The sequence below is a fragment of the Corylus avellana genome, chromosome 11, assembly GCF_965113065.1.
Source record: "Corylus avellana chromosome 11, dhCorAvel1.hap1.2, whole genome shotgun sequence".
Taxonomy (NCBI): Eukaryota; Viridiplantae; Streptophyta; class Magnoliopsida; order Fagales; family Betulaceae; genus Corylus; species Corylus avellana.
Window position 1 is genome coordinate 11,311,026 of NC_142500.1, and position 23,085 is coordinate 11,334,110.

The window sequence follows — 23,085 nt, forward strand, 5'->3', positions numbered from 1 at the left end:
GATCAATTTGTACTCAAAATAATATTATAAATATTAAGGCTTCATTTATTTTGGCGCAAAATGATTTTTAAAAAATATTTTTTGCATTTTTAATTGTTTAATGCAATATAAAATAATAGTCAACAAAAAACTATTTTTGATTAGACAGAAAAAGCTTTTTTAATTTAATTTTTCGTTTTATGCTATCTCGAAAAGTTCTCGCCACGTTAGCATGAAGTGCTTTCACGCCCCATTGGCGCGTGAGGCACATTGACGGTGCGTGTGAACGTTCTATAACAGTGATTAGGAATTTTCTAATTGGTTCTCATCAAGGTTGAAAGGTGAAATGGGTTATCTGGGTTACTTTTACGTGGAATCCAAATCATTTGAGATTCGTTCTAATGTTCAAGGAGGCAATCAATTGGCGAAGAAGAGTAGAGGAAAATCTCGGTCAATTATCATGGCCTGGCCGACCATCTTTTCGTCAGTAAGCACATGGGATTATTTGACAAACAATGAGACGGTATGCGAATATTGGATGACGTTTCGGTTTGGTTGCTTCGCGTATGTGATGTAGAGAAGAAATAATTCACATGGTAATTTCTTGGAGTTGTCTGAATATGGAGGCAAAGGGTGGAGGAGCTTTGTGATAATACCGGAGGGTACTGAGGGGAAGGGATGGGAAGCATGCCGTGTACAATTACGAAGGTTGAAGCTGTATTATGAGAAGCAACGAGAAGCAGAGTCACCTGTTGGGGCACCAGCGAGGGAGAAGCTGTTAGGGCAGACAAGTGGGGTGCACAAGGCGAAGCCACCGGTGGGGGTCCAAGCTCGGGGATCGTATGCAGAGGCGGTGTTAGGTTCAACGGAAAAGGTCACGGCCAACGATCTCAGAACCCAAGCAGCCGGTGATGGGGTTTCAAAACTCATTCGGGAAGGTACGAAATCCACGGAGATCGCTCCCGGGGATCACGCCTTGCAACAAATAGAGATTCTGGCGCCTCACAATAAAGAAGATTATACGCATGGCTTAAAGAAGATTTTGCTTTCCTTACAAAAGGAAATAGCCAGTTGTCTGCATAAGCTAGAGATGGGCTAGGCCCTAGGGGAATAAGGGTAAGGGCATTCAGCTAGGTCAAGGCAATGTGGAGAAAGGGCTGAAGGAATGGACGCAAAGGGGGGATAAGGAGGATGGGCTAGGCCCTTTTCAGTCCAAACCAACGATGGACCCAGTTGGCAAGCCCACACGGACACAACAACTACGTACGTAGACACTTACCCAGGTGACAGCGATGATGGAGCCCAAAACCTGTGGGTCGAATGGAACAACTAGCGACCCAGGAGCCGCCGAAGAATAGCCAAAGTAGGACGCCAGAGCTGATAAGAAGTGTACCTACCACAGAACATACCGACGAGAGCATCGGCCACTCAAGGAGACCCAACGATGGAACTCTAATGGCAGTAGAGGCGGTGACAGGAGGAGTGGAGGCTGTGAGTGCATCTAGGCAGGCCAGAATCGAAGTAGAGATGGCCGAAAAGGGTGTTCTAACAGAACCCATCAGCGCTGACGTAAACGGTATGGGTCAGCCTCTTGGTTAGGAAACGTAGGCACTCTTCCACACAAACCTCGCCGGTGACTCACAGTTGACTGTCGAACACTCGTAAGGGACCGATAAGGGCAGTGGAACACCGGCGATGGTGGAGATGATCAGCAGTGATGCAGTATGCATAGAAATTGCCGGAGAGGAGATTCTAACTGTGGAGAAACCAACGGAGCAGCTCTTGGGTGATCAGATGCAGCCGATAAAGAAATTGGGTCACAGAACTATGATGTGGAGGCTGGTACGAGTGTGGCAGGTGCGACGAATGAGACCCATGGGTTTGGTGACATTGGGGATTCGGATACAGTGACATACATTCTTGGGTTTTGTACAGAGCTAGTTGAAAATGGGAAAGATGAAGAAGCATGAGAGGATAGGGAGGAAGAGGAGAGAGTATGGGCGATGGAGATGGGGAATATGCAATGATAGAGAGGGCCGGGACAGTAGATGAGATGTGTTGGGGGGGGGGTGGATAGGGTATTGGGGGGGACAGAGATGCTGGATATCAAACCGTTGGCCATTATGGGAGCAAATGGAGGAGCTCAATCAGTGTCTCCAGATTGGGTGCTAGAGAGGGTAATAGAATTTTGTCATGCAGTGAGCCTAAAATGTGATGGGCATGAGGAAGATTTGCTGGCTCTGTTTACTGCCATCGAGGCCACTACATCTAACAAGGGAGTGGGTAATGGTCAACAAGCGAGTGAAAAATCGGGGAATTGAGGAAATCGCGAATTAAAGTGGTTGGAATGCACGGTGAACTATGATGTGAAGGCATCATCTAAATCGACAGGAAATGGGAGGGCTGGTAAATATTTTTAATGAAGCCAAAACTAATTTCGTGGAATGTGCAAGGTATGAATGAGACTGAGAGAAGAATGACGAATAGGAGGAGGTTACGAGAGTGGAAGGTTGATATTGTGTGTTTGCAGGAGACAGAAAAGAAGGTCATTAATATAGAGGTGGTTCGAAGTGTGTGGGGGGTGTAATTATGTTGATTGGTTGTACATGGGATCAACGGGTGCATTTGGGGGTATTTTATTAATGTGGGATATGTGAGTGGAGGAGAAGATTGAGGAATGTGTAGGGAGATTTGTGGTAGCTTGTGTCTTCAGAAGTGTTACAGAAAATTTTGAATGGGCTTTTGCTGGTGTTTATGGGCCAAATAATGATGTTGTTAGAAGCAATTTATGGGATGAATTGGGTGGATTAATGAATCTGTGGGAAATGCCTTGGTGTATGGGAGGGGATTTTAATGTAGTTCGAAACCTAGGAGAACGATTACGTGCATCTAGACACACGCAAGCAATGATCGATTTTTTTTACTTTAGTGTTTGAGTAGGGGCTTATCAATCTTCCAATGGTAGGGGGAGGATCACATGGTCTAATCATCGTGCGGGGTCCAGACTTGATAGATTCTTGATATCTACAAAATGGGAGGAATATTTTCCAGATGTATGTCAGAAAAGGCTTCCTCAGGTATTATCGGACCATTTTCCGGTGGTATTGGAGTGTGGAGTGGGAAGAAGGGGTCAAATACCTTTTATGTAACACCCCCAAAACTGACATTGGCCAGCCTGGCAGGATTACTGGCAATTACCCCAGTTTAATCAACTGGTGGCTATATGGGGTACCGCCCCTCTAAACATTAAAAGAGTTAGTGCATAAGAAGGTGAAACAAATCAGAGTAGTCTATAGGTCATTATGGTACAAGTACAATCCTCGAAATTTAATACATGGAGCAACTAATAACAATGTAAGACAAACCTGGTAATGATATGAAGATCTTAAAGTAAAGCCTCAAGCAGCAACCATGCAACTCTTGGATTCTAGGAACAAGCTCCCAATAAAAGTAATAACCGCATAAGTCTAATGACTTAGTAAGTAAACCTCACGTTAGGGCATGACATGAGCTCATTATTATTAAACAGAAATAAACGTGCAATTTTTTGATAAATATTTAAAAGAGGTGTTGTCTCCGTTAATACATCTTGAAAATATTGTTTGGTTTGGTAAAGGGTGGTGCACTCCCGGTGGCAATCACCCAAGTGTTTTAATGCAGAAAAACTAATGTTTTATAGGTCGTAACTATCATGTATGGTCTACCCGAGATATTACCATTACTCAGCAGGGTTGACGCTGTCCCGAAGGACCTGTAATACAATACTGATGCTCCGGATATTGTACGCTACCATCCATAACACTACCAGCCCCACGGAGTCCGACCTTAGGTGGCCCACGCTACTAATGATGAACGTCATGTAATGACCACCCGTTAAGGTTGCACCGGTCATGAAACAACCATTGGATCTAAAGGCCATATATCACATACACGTTTGACCATAAAATCAAGTCTATATAATAAGCCCATGGCCATTATACCATACGTATTGGTGTACCATGTCCTACAATGCATCTTATCAACAAGTTATTAAACAGTTACCAAGTTATTACAAAAATTAGACATGCTCATATCATATGCATGGTCAGTCAACTGACATATCCCACGTTTTTAAGGAAAGTGTTCGTAAGTGTTTACTTACCTCATATGCTCGCTTAAGTCCTCCGGCATCACAAATCCCTACTATAACAAACATGATTTGTCGTCATAAGCCGCACTAGAGAACTTTACAAGGGTCTTTCTAATGAAAAGGGTTGCTAAAACCTAGTATCATGCATTTGGGGTTAAGGGGACGGGTGGTTTGCTCTCTAGGCGAACGCTCGTTCCCTAGGGGGAGCGCTCATTCCCTAGGGCGAGCGTTCAGCCAGTGAGTAAGGCCCAGTTAGAAAACCTTAGAAATATGTCTATGCTTCTATCTAAAGCTATGGGTCGGTTCCTACTTCCTAAGCTCTTAGTAAAGCAAGCAAAACACAAGAATTCAAGAGGCGTGAAAGGACTTTCGAAAACACTTCTTTGCTTATAAGAAATAGGTTCGTTCCAAGCACAAAACATATTACATGAGTCTTTAATGGTGGTTTTGAAAGCACTTTTTAAAATAAGTCCTGTTAAACAAGGACATAGTGCAAAGGCTTACTATAATGCTTAAAGACTTGAAACATTGAAAAGAGTGATCATAACTTTAAGCAGACATATTACTCCTAGGTATTGATATCTATGCCTTTGTAAATCAAGAAGCTTAACAACAAAACAGAAAGAGGGTGTAGTGATTACCTCAACAAGTAGGTCTCCCAAGAGTGCTTTTCCCTTCTCCAAGGTTACTCACAAAACTCACACACACTCAATCAACAAAGTAGCAGGGTTTTCTAGATAGAATTGAAAGCTGGGTCGAGTGGGATGTGGGGGTATTTATAGGAGAAGGAAGTTGAGGGCAAAAAGGAAATTTTGCTGAAAGGGGTGAGCGCTCGTGTGGTCCCTAGGCAAGCGCTTGTGTACTGTTCACAACAAGCCAAAAAAATTTTCAGGCGTGCATTTCGGGTATTAACCAAGGATCTAAAAATTGGTCAACGAGCATTCGTGTACTGTTCATGCGAGCGCTTGTATACTGTTCACAAAAGGCCAAAAGTGCTCAGAGGTATGATTTCATGAGGGTGGCGTGAGGTCCAAGCGAGTGCTTGTGTGGTCCCTTGGGTGACGCTCGCCCAGCAAGGGTGATTTGGGCTTTTGCGTGCTAAAAGGCCCTAAGGGCTTGGGCCAATCAAAGAAGGTTTAGGCCATAAGTTTTATGGTTCATTTTAGGGAGTTATTAATTGGTTTTATCCCAAAAGAAAAAGTGACAATTTATTGGGATATTACATTTTAGGTTTGAGAATATGTGATTACAAGCGGAGGGTTTCGTGGAGCAGGTAAAGAGGTGGTGGGACTCTTATTACTTTGAAGGTAATCCAAGTTATGTGTTGGCTTGAAAGTTGAAAGCTCTGAAAGGTGATCTCAAAAAATGGAATGTGGAGGTTTTTAGAGACTTAAGGAAAAGGGAAAAGGAAAAAAGGAGATGGAGGAGGGATTGAGTGTTCATTGAAGAAATTAGAGTTTTAACGGAGGAGGAGATGATTAAGTGAGAAGAGTGTTCTAACAACCTAGAGAAGACCCTTTATCAAGAAAAAGAGAGTTGGAGGTAGAAATCTAGGGCATTGTGGTTGAAAGAGGGAGATTGGAATACGAAGTTCTTCCATAGGTTGGCCAATTCGCATAGGTGAAACAACACAATTGCTGCCATGATGGTGGATGGGAGCAGGACAGAGGATCTAGCAGTTATTCAGGATCATATTGTGAACTTTTATAAAACACTGTATTCTAAACAGTATTAGGGGAGACCAACAAGGTTTTTAGCTCCATTAATGGACAACTAGGCTTTTAGCTCCATTGATGAAGGGGAGAGACTTTAGATGGAGCGAGAATTTGAGGAAGATGAACTAAGGGAGATGGTGAGGAAGTTGAAGGGCGACAAAGCACCCAGCCCTAATGGATTTACTATGGCTTTCTTTCAAAAATGTTAGGGTGCTAAAGTAGGACCTTATGGCGGTTTTCAAGGAATTTCATGAGAGTGGAAAATTTGAGAAGAGCATTAACGCTACGTTTGTTGCGCTTATTCCAAAAAAAGCTAGAGTGGTGGAGATTAAAGATTTTCGCCCTACACTACAAAAAACCAATTTTTTGCTGACATGGGTTTCCTGACGTGTCAGGTGGTATGACACGTCAGAAAACCTTCCTGACTGGGCTTTTTTGATGTGTGGGGGGCGTTAACATTTTGGGTATTAGAAATGAAAAATTTCTGACGTGTCAGATGTAACACGTCATAATTAAATTGGCACGTCAGAAATTTTTTCTGACGTGTCACTATCTGACACATCAAAACTTTTTCTGACGTATCAAAATTGACACATCAATAATTTAAAAATTATTAAAAAATAATAATTTTTATTTTTTTAAAAAAAAATTTTTCTGGAATTTTTTTTTTTCAATTAAAAAATTTATTAATTTAAATTATTTTTCAATTAAAATAATATATATATTTTTAATTCTTTTTCACCACTACCGTCGACGTTTCTATTCTCCATTTTCTCAGCTCTTCTTTTATTTTGCTTCTCTTCTTCTTCTAGTGCTTTTCATGTCAAAATTCACATACGACTTGCTTTAGATCTCTCAGCTCTCTCCCTACTCTTCTTTTCTCAATTTTCTCACTCTCTCTCTCTCTCTCTTCTTTCCTCCATTTTCAAAAACCCAAACCCAAAAAAATCTTCAAAAAATCAAAAACCTAAATAAAAAAATCAACCTGAAAAATCAAAAACCCAAACGTCAAACCCAATAAATCTTCAAAAACCCAAAAAATCTTCTTATCTTTTCTCTTCTTCTTCTCTTCTCCTTTTTATTTTTTTATTTTTTTATTTTTATTTTTTCCTCAATCTTCTTTTTCTCCTTTTCTTCTTCCCTCTAGAGGAGCTAGCCAGCTGCATGTGCAGAGAGAAGAGGCTTGGGAGATTGAGAGAGGAGAGAGAGAGCTGAGTCTGGAAATAAAAGAAAAGGGACGAAAGAAGTTGAATATATAATATAATTATAAAGGGAAAAGAAGAGGGAAAAAAAATGGCAAAAAGAGGGAAAAAGTTGAAAATCCCGCTCATTTTTTTTTTTTTTTTTAACGTGCCAACATTTAACACGTTAAAAATTTCTGCGTGCTAATTTTAGCACGTCAGAAATTTCTAACGTGCTAATTTTAGCACACCAGAAACCTAATATATATACATAAAAAAAAAAAAAGATGAAATATATATATAATATATATATAAACCTGATATAAAATATATATATATATATATATATATATATATATATATATATATATATATATATTGTCAGATAATGTTTCTCATTCAGCTAATCTTGCAGGATGTGTCAATGTAAAACTGTCGACTGTGTAAAGAAAGATGAAACCTGGATGCATGATTTTCTTCCGTTGTGAAAGTTAGAAAATGGAATTCTTCCTGGTAGACAGTAGGCTAGGCCCTCAATCTTCATTAATGAATAAATACATAAATATATAAATATATCAGATTTCTGACGTGCTAAAAATAGCACGTCAGGAATCTGACATATAAAAAAAAAAAGATTAAATATATATATATATTAAAAAAAAATTAAGAAATATTGACATGTGTCAAAATGACACGTCAATAAATATTTAAATATTAATTTATTTAAATAAAATTTTTAAAAATTAATTTAAATTTAAATTTCCTGACGTGTTGAATGTAACACGTCAATAAATATTGACGTGACATATTCAACACATCAAAAAAAAAAATTGTTGACGTGCCACTTTTGGCTCGTCAATAATTAGTGACATGGCAAAATTTGGTTAATGTTTGCTACGTCAGTAACCATCCTATTTTTTGTAGTGCTATTAGTCTTGTAAGTGGAGTATATAAAATAATTTCGAAGGTACTGGTTAGTCGATTGAACTTAGTATTGGGGAATCTTGTGTCATATACACAAAATGCATTTATTCTAGGTAGGCAAATACTAGACTCTATTTTAATGGCAAATGAATGTGTGGATAGACGGATTCGATTTGGGGAACCAGTTCTCATATGCAAGCTGGATTTAGAGAAGGCTTATGATCATGTCAACTAGGACTTTCTACTATATATGTTAGAGAGGTATGGTTTTGGGGAAAGATGGCGAGGTTGGATTCATCATTGTTTCTCCCCACATGGTGTTATTCATTGGAATGTTATGTTTATTCGACCTATTCATGATTGGGAAATTGAAGCGGTTTCGCAATTTTTCGAGTTACTGTATTCCCAACATATTAGGCATGGGGGTGTGGATAAAATTTGTTGAATCCTCTTGAAGCGGAAGAATTTTGAAGTGAAGTCATACTATTAGGTAATGGTTAATCTGGCACCGGTTGTTGGTCCTTGGAAGAGTAAAGCTCCTCCGAGAGTGGCATTTTTTGTGTGGATGGCGGTGTTGGGGAAAATATTAACATTGGATAATTTATGTAAGAAGAACATTATAGTGACGGAGTGGTGTTGTATGTGTAAGCACAGTGTAGAATCAATTGATCATTTATTATTCCATTGTGAGCTTGCTATTGAGGTATGGAGCATGGTTCTTCAGCTGTTTGGTGTTACATGGGTGGTGCCAAGTAGGATGAAGGAATGATTGGGAACTTGGAGGGGACAAAGGGGTAATCGTATAGTTTTGCAAATTTGGAGAATGGTTTATTTGTGTGTAATGTGGTGTCTATGGAGAGAAAGGAATGCATAGAGTTTTGAGGACCGTGAACTTGGACTCATCGAGTTGAAGAAAATTGTACGCCAAACACTTTACTCATGGAGAGTAATGTGGCATTCGTCGCAAGCTTCAACGCTTGCTGAATTTTTTGATTTATGTGCTTTATTCTAAGCTTAAAAGCTATTGTATGCTTGGGCTCTATTGTATACTACCTGTATATATGGGTTGCGCCCCATTGCGTAATTGATATTACCTATAAACTATATATATATATATATATATAGCGGAAAATATTTTCTTGAAAAATTGATTTCCTTGAAAACATTTTCCGTCATTTGGCATGTACGGAAAGCACAAATGTGTATATATATATATCACATTAAAATTTAAATTACAATAATATCTCGATTGGGTTTCGGTGAGTCCCGACCGAATCCTAGTGGGGTCCCAATGAAGTCTCAACGACGACTCAGCTAGGTTCTGGCGAGTCTCGACCAGGTCCTGGTGAGTCTTGACCGAATCTCTGTGGGGTCTTGTCTGGGTTCCGACCGGTGAAGTCTCGGTGGGGTCCCGGCTGAGTTCGTCAATTTGAGAATGAGAAACTCAAATTTGGAAAATGGCTTACGATTTTAAAAAGAGAAATCATTTTACGTAAATTAAAGAAGCCTTTTTTTATCAAACAAAAAATATTTGTTGTTGACTATTATTTTATGTCGCACTAAACATTAAAAAATGGGGAAAATATTTTTGAAAAATCATTTTACGCCCAAATAGATGAAGCCTTAATATTTATATTATTATTTTGTGAGTACAAATTGATCATTGATATTGAGGATCAGATCTCTTGAAAGAAATAAATATTTATAATAACTTTTATCCATATTACTCATTCTATGTTGCATATGTTCATCCCTTACAATTTCAAACAATGTTGCTGTGAGACTCATTCATGTACTCATAAACATTCAAGCATTTAAATTGAAGAAGTAATAAAGTAGTCTCAGGCATGTTGATTACTACCTCAAGCTTCACCAATAGATATGGCCGATCATGGAAGCTATTGAGATAACATAATTATAGAATCACCAATGAAGCAGAAAAAATGGCAGAATAGAAAATAACAATCCATCACACAAGACACCAAGATTTAAGTGGTTCGGCTTAACAATCCTACCTCCACTGGCGGAAACGATCTAGGAGAAATTCACTAACCAAATGTGGAGTACAAAGAGTAGTACAAACAAAATCACTTAAACCCAAAAGCCCCAATACACCCAAGCTCACACTCACATAAAAAAGAATTAAATACAAAAGAGAAAATAATCTCTTAATTCTCCAAGAGTTTCAGAGTTACTGCCCTCTCTTTGTCCCTCAATCACTTGACCGAATGGCCAACTTTTCTATATAAATGGCAACACTTTTCTATATATATAGAAAAGTTGGCCAAGTGCTTCGCTCTGAAGGAAATGAAAGCTTCTCCAAGAAGCATTCTGAGAAGAGACAAAAGGCACCTCATGGCAACCAATAAAAGTAACATAAACTGGGGCCCACAGTAAGACTTGATAAATCAAGTCACATGCCCTACAAATCTCCACCTGAACTTGAATTTCATCAAGTCCATTCTTCAAAATTCCTTATGACGCACAAACTACAAACACCAATCAAATCCAAGCAATGCTTAAACTTGAGAACTGGAATTGGTTTTGTTAACATGTCTGCTGGATTTTTCGCCATAGCAATTTTCTTCACTATGATATCACCTTGTGTCACAACCTCCCGAAGAAAATGATATCTGACATCAATGTGCTTGGTCCTTTCACGATACATTTGACTTTTGGTCAAATGCATTGCGCTCTGGCTATCACAAAACACAACAGTCTCATCCTGCTGTAAACTCAGATCACTGACCAAACCTCTTGATGTGTGCCAAATATTGCACATTTGGACCCCTTAATTTACATTAGTTAATCCTATAGCTGTGTCATAATCTAATGTTTTGTGTTAGTTTTGTGTTTTGTAGGTTGTTGATAGAAAACTGCATCTTTAAAGGGGAAAATGCAAAGTTTGGAAGAAAGCCGAAAAAGAGCCATTTGTGGAAGTAGGATCGAGTGCACCATCCTGCGCTCGACTGCATATGCGCTTGATCCTAGATGCGTTCCACTCAAGTGCGCCCTCGCCCACTAGCAAGTCATCAGCGCGTGAGCGCTGCGCCGCAGAAGAAACATCGCATGCACAAGTGCGATCGAGCATGCTCAACTGACTGCTTGCGGCCAGACTCCTTTTTCAAGCCATATTGGGTTTTTTAGTCTTTTATTTGGACTGGGAGACAAACCTTCGAATTTTCTAAGATTACTAGGGCTTCTAGGACTCTCCTAAACCCTATAAATAGACCACTAAGCCTTCAAGAAAGAGAGACAATTTTGATCCACAACTTTTCTCTCTTTTTAGTTTAGTTTTTCTTTAGGTTTAGGTTTTATTTTCCTTCATGTGGAGCTAAATTCTCAACGATGGTTGACGATGAAGCCTCATTAATGAAGAGCAATTTATGTTTATGTAAGTAAATGTTATTCAATTTTATTGAGCTTTTATATTTCAATTGTTTTACTTCTAATCAACTTGTGCGATGATTCTTGAATATCTTTTGTGATTCAAGGATACATTTGATGATTTGAGATAATTTCATATAATTGATTGCTTGGTTTTTAATTCAAAAAAAAAAAAAAAAAAAAATTGGATATCCTTTGTGATTTGTTCTACGGATACAATTGATGTTTTGATTTAAATTGGATATCTTGCTGTGATTTACGGATACATTTGATTATTTGATTTAAATTGGATTTCTTTTGTGATTTGTGTAAAAGAATGGGTACATAGGATGGTTTTGATTAACTCTTTTAAGTGAAAGTAAAACATAACTAAGATTTTATTGTGAGAACTTTGGATAATATTAATGAACATGAATCGTGTTGCTATGATTTGTTGAGTGTGGATTCCACAACCATAGTACTTTCTCTTTTGGTTTATTTTATTTTATTTAGTTTATGTTTTCTTTTATTTTAAAAAACCAAAATTCAAACCTCTTTTGGAACTAGGTTATGATTAAATTAGTTTAGATATAATTTGTTCTTCAAGAACACAATTCCCTATGGGATCGACCCCGCACTTGCAACCCTTTTACTGCAAACGATTCATGCACTTGCGAGTATTAAAGTTTTCACAACACCTCTCAACCAAATTGCTTCTTTCACTGCCTCTGTAGTGGACAAAGCAACTGTCAACTATAATGTCGCCTTCCAACTAATGGCACATCTTGAGAGTGTGAAAACAAAACCTGTCGAAGATCTTCTCTTATCTAGATCACCAGCATAATTTGAATCAACATATCCAATGACACAAGAACTGAAACCACTGTCTTTCTCATAGACTAAACCAACATATGTAGTTCCCCATAAATATCTGAGTATCCATTTCACTGCCTGCTAGTGAACCTTGCCTGGATTGGCCATATAGCAGCTAACAACACTAACTGTCTGTGAAATATCTAGACCTGTGCACACCATAGCATACATGATACTCCCAACTGCACTAGAGTAAGGAACACGTGACATGAACTGCTCCTGCTCATTCTCCAGTGCTAACACTGCTAAAAGTCTAAAATGTGCAGCAAGCGGAGTACTCATTGGTTTAGAATTTTGCATACCAAAGCGTTCATATACTTTTTCAATGTATTTTTTCTGTGACAAATACAACTTTCCCGTTTTTCTTTTCATGTGAATCTTAATCCCTAGGGTTTTCTTCACAGCACCCAAATCCTTCATTTCAAACTCATCACTCAATAGAGATTTCAATCTCTTAACCTCCAACATGCTTTTAGCAGCAATAAGCACGTCATCCACATAGAGCAACAAATAAACAAAAGAACCATCTGACAATTTCCTGTAATATACACAGCTATCATAGCTACTTCTTATATAACCATGCCCAACTATAAAGCTATCAAAGCGCTTGTACCACTGTCTTAGAGATTGTTTCAAACCATAAAGTGATCTCCTCAACTTACAAACATGATCTTCTTTACCTTCAACAATGAACCCCTCTAGTTAATGCATGTAAATGGTTTCCTTAAGCTCACCATGTAGAAACGCTGTTTTCACATCAAGTTGCTCAAGCTCCAAATCAAATAAAGCAATGATGACAAGCAACACCCGAATAGAACTATGTTTTACAATAGGAGAGAAAATTTCATTGAAGTCCATACCTTCTCTCTGACTATAGCCCTTTGCCACCAAGCATACCTTGAATCTTGCATCTTCAACCCCTGGGATCCCTTCCTTTTTCTTGAAGACCCATTTGCAACCGATAGTCTTAGCGCCCTTAGGCAATTTCACTAATTACTATGTCTGGTTCTTATGAAGAGACTCAATCTCCTCATTCATGGCAATAACCCATTGTGCATATTCATTACTTGTGAGAGCCTCTGAGTAAATGGAAGGCTCTTGGACTACAGTGTCCTCTGCCACAGTAAGTGCATACGCTACCAAATCTGCATAGCCATATCTTTGAGGTGGCCTAATCTTCCTCCTCTGTCTACTAGCCGCAATACTAGTATCTTGCTCTTCTTGTGGATCATCATCATCAGAATTGGAACCATGGCCATCTGTAACAGGCTGATCTTGAGTGCTATCTTGCTCCATCTGTGAATCCTCCACCTGAAGCTCCACCTTCTTGCTATGACCTTGCTCTTTTCCTGCAAAACAACAAACTCTTTCTACGGGTGAAGCATAGCAGATTCATCAAATATAACATCTCTACTGACTATAAACTTAGGTGATTTAGGATCAGAACACCACAATCTATATCCTTTCACCCCATCCGCATAGCCTAGAAATATACATTTCTTTGACCTAGACTCAAGCTTTCCATCATTCACATGACAATAAGCAGGACAATCAAAAGTTTTCATAATGGAATAATCAACAGGAGTAACAGACCTCATAAGGAGTTTTGCAATCAATGGCTGTTGATGGAGAACGGTTGACCAAATAGCATGTAGTATTGACCGCCTCAGTCCAAAATTCTGTAGACAACCGGCATTCAAAAGCATGCAACTTGTTTTGAAAATTTTATTAACTTGCAAGTGCACGAATCGATTGTAGTTAATGGATTGCAATTGTGAGGTCAATCCCACAATAAATTGTATTGTTGAAAGAACAACTCATATCTAAACTAATTTTATCCTAATCTAGTTCCAATATGAGTTTTGAATTTTGAGTTTTGAAAATTAAAAGAAAAACACAAACTAAATAAAATAAAACAAAAAGATAAAGACTAAGGTTATGGAATCCACACTCACCAAATCATAGCAACACATCTCATGTTCATCAATATTATCTAAAGTTCTCACACTAAAATCGTAGGTATGTTTTACTTTCGCTTCAAAGAGTTAATCAAAACCATCCAATGCATCCATTCTTTCACACAAATCACAAAAGAAATCCAATTTAATTTAAATCATCCAGTGTATTTGTAAATCACAACAAGATATCCAAATTAAATCAAAACATTAGATGTATCTGTAGAATAAATCATAAGGGATATCCAATTTTTTATGAGTTAAAAAACAAGTAATCGAACATATGAAATTATCTCAATGCATTAGATGCATCCTTGAATCACAAAAGATATCCAAGAATCATCTCACAAATTGATTAGAAGTAAAACAATTGAAATATAAAAGCTTAATAAAATTGAATAGCATTGACTTACGTGAACATAATGTTGCTCTTCATTGATGAGGCTTCATCCCCAACTTAGTTGGGAATTTAGCTCTAGATAAAAATAAAATCTAAACCTTAACCTAATCCTAAGAAAAACTAAACTAAAGAGAGAAGCTGTGAATTTTTGTCTTTGGAATTGTCTATATTTTCTTGAATGCAAAGAGGTCTATTTATAGGCTTAAGGAAGTCCTAGTAAACCGAGATAATTCGAAGGTCTATCTCCTAGTCCAAATACAAGTCTGAAATCGGAATAGGATTCATCCAGATTTGTGTCCTTTTATTGCGGGACGATTGTGGCATAGTAACTGTCTGAATTAGGAAAATCCTATTTCACAGCGAATTGTAATATTTTGAGTTAGCTTTCCAATGCTGCTAGAATCATCTCAATCTAATATTTGAGAAAAAAAGTTATGGTGAAAATACTAAGACGTGTACAGAATCTGATTTTGAATCCAATCCGATTTTGACTCTGATTAGAGAAATTTCAATTGAATCCTCTCCTTGATTAGGTTAAACTTAACCATATCATCTAGGTCTTCTTAAAGTGTGATTTCTTCCAAAATTTGTATTTTTTCCTTTAAAGCTACAGTATTTCTTCAACAACCTACAAAACACTAAAATCACAAAACTAACACAAAACATTAAATAACGACACAGCTAAAGGATTAAATAATGTAAATAAAGGCATCCAAATATGCAATATTTGGCACTTATCAAACACCTCCAACTTACATTTTGCTAGTCCCTTAGCAAAACAAAACGAAAAATAAAATGAAAGCAAGAAACATAAATCCTCTTTCATGGGAGAGACAATTGCATTTAGCATATGCAACAAGCCTTTTAAACTCCTAGGCATCCGTGTACGAGTGAAGTCTCGTGAGGGCTTAACATGAATGATACCCACAAACATTGTAGCACTATGTTGTTAACAAGAAAGAAGCTTCACACCAACCATGGTTCTTATTCATGAGCAAGTTTAAAAAGACAAATACCATCATTTCAATTAAAAGGAAATCCAGAATCAACTCACTCATAAATGGACAGTTGAGACCTCATATGTTCTAAAAAGTGTGAAGTGTAATTAGCATGCAATCATGAAGCTTTCAGTTTAAACTCAAAACAAGTTCCACAAAATTTGTAAGAATCCCTAACAGATGAAACAACCAAGGCAAGATATGCATTTTTTTTTTCTTCTTTAATCACAGGCTATGCAATGTCCAACTCCCTTAAGCTTTTTACTTGACCCATGTAGCGAGTGTTAGGCCAGTGACTCCCAAACCAAATAATTTTAGGGCACTAGATGTAGGAAATCCCTAAGAGCTTATTAACTCAAGTCAAAAAGGCTATGAAGCCAGACTAACCATACCATCAATCAACTTAAACTTTACACCTTTTGACACGAACACTCAATGCTTAATGAGGCAAGATGTCTAGTTACTAAGTGAAAAACTCAAAATGATGATTTATTTTTCTCTTTTTTTTTTTTAATTTTTTTTTTATAATCTTGCAAGCCAAGGTTATTCATCAATAGGTCATTCAACAAATCTTAAAAGGAACAAGCTTAAGCTCTAACATCATACCTCACATAAAACATGCTAATGTACTCTTAAAAACTTATCTCAAAACAAGTGAAATCTCTTTTACTCAAAAATAAGTCAAATGACTCAGACTCCTAATGACATAATGATGTGTTCAAACATTTAAACAAGCCAATAAAATGCAAACCATAGTTACAGTTTAACTCAAACTCAACAAAATAGCACAATTTTTTAAAAAAAAATTAAAAATTAAAAATTTTTTAGCACAAAAAGACAAATAAAAATAAACAAATAAAAACAAACAAGCCAAGTGTTTTTCCATACCCCCAAACTTGATTTACACATTGTCGTCAGTGTGTAGTATAGAAATACATTACCAGAAATAAGGAAATCTGAGTGTGAACAAGGCCAGAGCGTCCCCCAAACTTAAACAACAAAACACCTATCAACAAAACTAAAAACAATATTTTTTTCATATAAACAAACATCAAAAGATTAATTGCTATTAGAAACGAAAAAAAAAATGTAAGGAAAAAGGAAAGAAAGAATTTGAAGAGTGAAGTGCAGAAAATAAACTGGAGGAGAAACCTTTACAGCGCTTCCTCCTATTATTCGGATGTCCAACCAATCTCTTCCACCCTTTCTTCTTCAAAACTCCATAGCCCTCAAAAAGGATGCTTCGCCATCTTATGTAGAATTGCTTGCTTCAAAGGATCTTCTTAGGAAAGTGGTTCCTAGATTTGTGTGCTTGTATGCACAAGTCCTTGAGTATCTTGACATAAGATGGCTCTTTGAGACATTCAGGCGATAAAGCTTTAGATTCTTGATATGTCTCAAGAAAGACAGTGATGCAGGCATGAGCTTCAGTACTCACTTCCATGTCATTGGGCAGATTAGGATCTGTTGGGGACTTACTGTTCTCATGGTGCTCAACTTGCTCAGCTTGCACAGGGTGCTCAACTTGCTCAACTTTGTTATCCACATTTTCATCCTCATCGATCATGTAGTGTAGAATGAATGGACACTCTTCTCTCTTGTGATATGGGTTATAATAATACGAACATGTCTTATATAATGGGTGAGTGTTAGGCAATTTAAGATGGTCAACTCTAGCTTCTATGATCTAGGCTAATCTCTTGCCTATGTCATTAATATGAGCAGTTGGAAAATGTTGCACTAATGCTAGAGAAGCATAATAAGATTTGACATACTCATGATGAGATATGCTAGCATCATCCTCAGTAATCATGCTCACGTAGTGTAAAAAGAATGGACATTCGCTTTTGTGGTGAGTAGGATTATAACAATATTCACAAAACAGAGATGGTCCTCAAGCATTCATAATTTTGACATAAGCGGTCCTGGCTGTCTTGAGTTGGTCTTTTCTTCTTTTTAAGTCATCAATGTGAGCAGTTGGACAAAGTTGCCATATTTCATCTTTAGGAAGATAATTTAATGTAGCACTTTCCTCTCTTTCAAGGTTGGTGGTGGCGTGGGCATGTTCATGATAAGAATTTCTGGAATCATCCTCAGCAATCATGTAGTGTCCTTTAGCCACCAGCTGACCTTGAAGCTCTTCTTCCTCATTGTTCTCCTCTATGCTCTCATTGTCCCAATATTGAGTCATTGGGTCAAGTTGATGTTTAGATGGATGTTCATTCTCACTCTGGCCAATCCATTCTTCCAACCCTGCAGTAGCTTGAGTGTTGGCATCTTTGAGCCCTTGATTGAATTGTCGCAATTCTTGTATGATTTGAGAGTTGCGCATGTTGGATTTGTTCATCTCTTGCATGCATTCCTTCATCATGTCTTCCAAGGATAATTCTTGTGGAGGATAATTACAAGATGAAGGATGGGAAGCTTGGTCATCAAACTGCGGATAATCTGGATGGTGCTATTCATGAAATTGGGAAGCATAATTTCCTGTAGCCTGAGCTGACCATGAGAAATTAGATTGGTTTCTCCAATCCAGGTTGTAATAATTGGAATTTGAATCAAACCCTGGACTGGAGAAACTGGTGTTCATTTGCTCATATGGAAATTACAAACTTGTCCTAGGATGGACAATCACTATAATGATGATAAGGATTGAAGCAGTATGAACATGGCTTATGTGGGTAAAAATTTTGAGGGTAATTAGTAGGAGCCGGTGTCTTATAACTAGAAGAGGCATTAAAATCATTAAAATGAAAATTCATGCTCCCCCCTCACTTTTTAGCATGCAAATATCCCACATAAAACATTAACCATTTATATATATATATTATTTTAAATAAAATAAACTAAAAAACAAAAAAAATAAGACGACTAACACAATAAAAAAAAATAAAAAATAAAAAAAACTAAAATTTTAAAACTCACAAAAAGGACCAAAAATAAATTTTTGGCTTAAATTGTTCAGCTATTGTCAGTCTACTGGTGCTGCCTCTGGAGGTGAGCTCGGTGCGATCGAGCGCAGTAGCGCTAATGCGTAGGTGTGTGACCGCGAGTGCGCTCAAGCTTTTAGAGGCGATTGTTGAGCACAGGTATGCTTGACTTGCTGTCTTGGTCCCGAGTGCGCTCGATCATAGCCCTGTTAAGTGTCAAAATATTCATATTTTAACCCTTAAACTTATATGTGTTAATTCCTTAGTGTTGTTAGTTTGTGCCATTTTACGTCCTTTTTAAATTTTCTTTGTTTTATAAGTTTTTGGAAAAAAAAGAAAGCATACTTGGAAGTATAGGGCTTAAAGAATAAAATTGGGAAAAAGCTAGAAGACTTGAAACAAGCAAAAGCATTTTGGTAGTGCGATCGATCACAGGTCCCTTACGATCGAGTGCACTTCCAGAGTGGGTCAGACGAACGAGTGCAAGGCGTGCGCACAAAAGAAGACTCAATCGCATTATGATTGAGCGCATAAGACATACGATCGATTGCAAAGGTGCGATCGCGCGCACATGGGATACGATCGAGTGCACCCGTGCGCTAGAGAATTCCAGAAGCTGCGGCCAGACTCCCTTTGCTTTCTATATTAGGGTTTTTCTAGTCCTAGTTTCACTAGGACTAAACCCTATGATTTTACAAGGGTTTCTAGGTTTTCTAGAGTATTCATAAGCCTATAAATGAGACCTCTAAACCTTTAGAATAATCATCTTGAAATAGACACAACTTTGGGGATAGGAATTAAAGGCTACTTCTAAGAGCCGTTTTTGGTTCTTTCTTTCCCTTTTCTTTTTAGTTTTATTTTAATTATGTGTAACTAACTCTTAAGGAGGGCTAGATTGAAGCCCTAATTATGTTTATTTAATATCTCAATATTGGTGCCTTTGTGATAATCATATTGTGTTGGTTAACTTGATTAATTCCTATTTTTTTGAATTCCTTATATGTATGTGATTGGCCATTATATGCATGTGGTATGGATTAGTTAATTGTTCAATTTGGATGATTGAGTCTTGGGTTTAATAAGAGTAACAAAATAAATTCACACCGGGTTCTTGGGTTAATCAACATGGGAAACCGGGAGTAGACACCCATTCCGTAGGCCTCATGTGCTTGTCGTTTTTCATAGATTTATGCATTTTTAAAAAATAACTTAGCAGACACTCATGTTAAATCCTTTAAGAAAGAAAAGAATTAGAGTAGACACCAATGCGTAATTCGTTACTTTGGAAAATCAATAGCTTAAGAAGTAAACACCCATACCCTTAAGTTGGCAAACATTAAGTATTCATAATATGATTGGATCATTGGCATATTGTTATATTATCTAAATATGATTAGTGGTAGATATCAGAGCCCTACATTTACCTTATCTTTATCTTTCATTCTTTTCCTTAGTATCAATATCAATCTCGTGACAATTTTTGGTATTTTAATTACTTCTAAAACAAAATCAACAATCCTCATGGGATCGATCTCGTACTTGCTGCACTATTCTATCTTTTAATCTTGTGCACTTGCGAGTAAAATGTACTAAATATTATCTATTAATTTAGGTAGTGTTTGGCACAACACGCACTAGCAGGGGCGTGTGGAAGGTGCTGTGGCAGAATTGTAAAACAAGCCAAAAAAACAAAAAAAACAAAAGAAAATTCTATTTTTTTTTTTTTTTAATTAGTAACAGGAATAAAACAAAACAAATTGCAGAAAAATAAAATCCTAATTATAACTAGTAGAAGAATAAAACTAATTTAGAAATAAATTGGTTTCAAAAATTAAACAATTCTCCGGCAATGGCGTCAAAAACTTGTTGTGCAAATTTTGTTAACTAGCAAGTGCACAAATCGATTGTAGTTAATGGATTGCAACTACAAGGTCGATCCCATAGAGAATTGTATTCTTGAAAGAACAACTCATATCTAAACTAATTTTATCCTAACCTAGTTCCAATTTGGGTTTTGAATTTTGAGTTTTGAAAATTAAAAGATAAACACAAACTAAAAAAAATAAAACAAAAGATAAAAACTAAGGTTGTAGAATCCACACTCACCAAATCGTAGCAACATATCTCATGTTCATCAATATTATCCGAAGTTCTCACAATAAAATCTTAGGTATGTTTTACTTTCGCTTCAAAGAGTTAATGAAAGCCATCGCATGTATCCATTATTTCATACAAATCACAAAAGAAATCCAATTTAATTTAAATCATCAAGTGTATCCGTAAATCACAATAAGATATCCAAATTAAATCGAAACATCAGATGTATCCGTAGAATAAAACACAAGAGATATCCGATTTTTTATGAGTAAAAACCAAGCAATCAATCATATGAAATTATCTCAAATCATTAGATGTATCCTTGAATCACAAAAGATATCCAAGAATCATCTCACAAATTGATTAGAAGTAAAACAATTGAAATATAAAGGCGCAATAAAATTGAATAGCATTGACTTACATGAACATAATGTTGCTCTTCATTGATGAAGCTTCATCCTCAACCTTAGTTGGGAATTTAGCTCCACATAAAAATAAAATCTAAACCTAAACCTAAACCTAAGTAAAATTAAACTAAAGAGAGAAGCTGTGAATTTTTGTCTCTGGAATTGTCTATATTTTCTTGAATGGAAAGAGGTCTATTTATAGGATTAGGGAAGTCCTAGAAGCCTTAGTAAACCTGGATAATTCGGAGGTCTGTCTCCCAGTCCAAATAGAAGTCAGAAATCGGAATAGGATTCATCCAAATTTGTGTCCTTTTATTGTGGGATGATTTTGGCATAGTAACCGTCCGAATTAGGAAAATCCTATTTCACAAGGAATTGTAGTATTTTGAGTTAGCTTTCCAATTCTGCTAGAATCATCTCAATCCGATATTTAAACAAAAAGTTGTGGTCAAAATACTGATACGTGTACAAAATCTAATTTTGAATCCAATTCGATTTTGACTCGGATTAGAGAAATTTCGATTTAATCCTCTCCTTGATTGGGTTAAACTTAACCACATCATCTAGGTCTTCTCAAAGTGTGATTTCTTCCAAACTTTGCATTTTTTCCTTTAAAGCTATAGTTTTTCTTCAACAACCTACAAAACACTAAAATCACAAAACTAACACAAAACATTAAATAACGACACAACTAAAGGATTAACTAATGTAAACAAAGGGGTCCAAATACGCAATATTTGGCACTTATCACAACGCGCCCTATCCAAAAAAGTCATGTTCATCCACTCAGCAACCCCATTATGCTATGGAGTATGACTAACTCTACGGTGTCTGACAATGCCTTCATCCTTGCAGAATTTATTAAATTCACCACCATAAAACTCCATGCCGTTGTCTGTTCTGAGTCGTTTGATTTTCTTTCCAATCCGATTCACAATTAATGCCTTCCATTACTTGAAAGTGACGAACACATCACTTTTCTTCTTCAAAAAATACACCCAGACTTTTCTTAAATAATCATCAATAAATGTCACAAAATACCGAACACCACCCTTCGATGGAACCTAAGAAGGACCCCATAAATCTGAATGGATATAATCCACTGTACCACTCGTTCTGTGAATACCTGTACTAAACTTGACTCTGCACTGTTTCCTGAACACATAATGCTCACAAAAGTCATGAGATCCTGTTTTCTGGTCACAAAGCAAACCCGTTTGCTCAGGATTGTCATCCCCTTCTCACTCATATGAGTTAACCGCATATGCCATAAACGGGTAGTATCTGAGTCTGGATCGTCTGAAGAAGACACATCGGCTAAACTTGTCACTGTACTACCCTAAAGATAATAGAGACCATCAGTCTTGTTACCTTTCATTATAACCAATGAGCCTTTACTAACCCGAATGACTGCACCTTCACCGGAATACTTGTATCCAAGAGTGTCTAAAGTGCCCAAAGAAATACGGTTTTTCTTGAATTCTGGTATGTGTTGAACATTCTTCAAAGTCCTCACGATCCTATCATGCATCCTTATTCTGATTGTACCAATACGAGCAATGTTGCAGGTGACGTCATTTCCCATCAAGACTGAACCACCACTGACTGACTCATAGGTAGTAAACCAATCCTTTTTATGAGACATATGAAATATACAAGCAGTATTAAGGACCCACTTGTCGTGAAAATGACCATAAAAAAACAGTAACTATAAGGACAAGTTCTAAATTCTCAGAATTTCCTTCAACAACACCAGCCATTGAAGAGGAATTTAGCTTATCATCTTCCTCTTTATTTTTCAACTTTGGGCACTCGGATTTATAATGTCCATACTTTTTTAAAATAGTAACACTTGACTTTCTTCTTCGACTTGGACTGTTGTCGGCCTTTTAATTTTCCTTTACTAAAACCCATCTCACTGGATTGGCCTCTAAAATTAGAGGAATTTTCTGAACGACCTTTAACAAATAAACCCTCTACCTAATTATCACTACATTTACCATTTAATTTTGTTCTCAACTCTATAGAATTCAAACCAGATTTAACATCAGCTAAGGAGATAATATCTCTACCGTACAATTGAATTAACAAAATTATCAAACAAATCCGGTAATGAACACAACAAAATCAG

General features: G+C 37.0%; 1 protein-coding gene across 1 annotated transcript; it reads right to left on the minus strand.

Annotated features, from left to right (window-relative positions):
- Nucleotides 1-12,248: 12,248 nt before the first annotated feature.
- LOC132165030 (uncharacterized) lies at nt 12,249-22,599 on the minus strand. Its single transcript, XM_088511544.1, has 6 exons — nt 22,357-22,599; nt 22,081-22,293; nt 17,750-17,978; nt 13,165-13,516; nt 12,902-12,984; nt 12,249-12,847 (listed from the first exon to the last, which is right to left on the minus strand). Exons 1-6 carry the CDS (start codon nt 22,597-22,599, stop codon nt 12,249-12,251), a joined length of 1,719 nt encoding a protein of 572 aa, XP_088367670.1.
- Between the last annotated feature and the right edge of the window lie 486 nt (nt 22,600-23,085).

Coding starts and splice junctions, on each gene's coding strand:
- LOC132165030 (XM_088511544.1), bottom strand. CDS start 22,599: ATGTCTCATAAAAAGGATTGGTTTACTACCTATGAGTCAGTCAGTGGT. Junction 22,294..22,356: donor GTGAAGGTGCAGTCATTCGG/GTTAGTAAAGGC, acceptor TATTATCTTTAG/GGTAGTACAGTGACAAGTTT. Junction 12,985..13,164: donor CTTCATAAGAACCAGACATA/GTAATTAGTGAA, acceptor TGTAAAACATAG/TTCTATTCGGGTGTTGCTTG.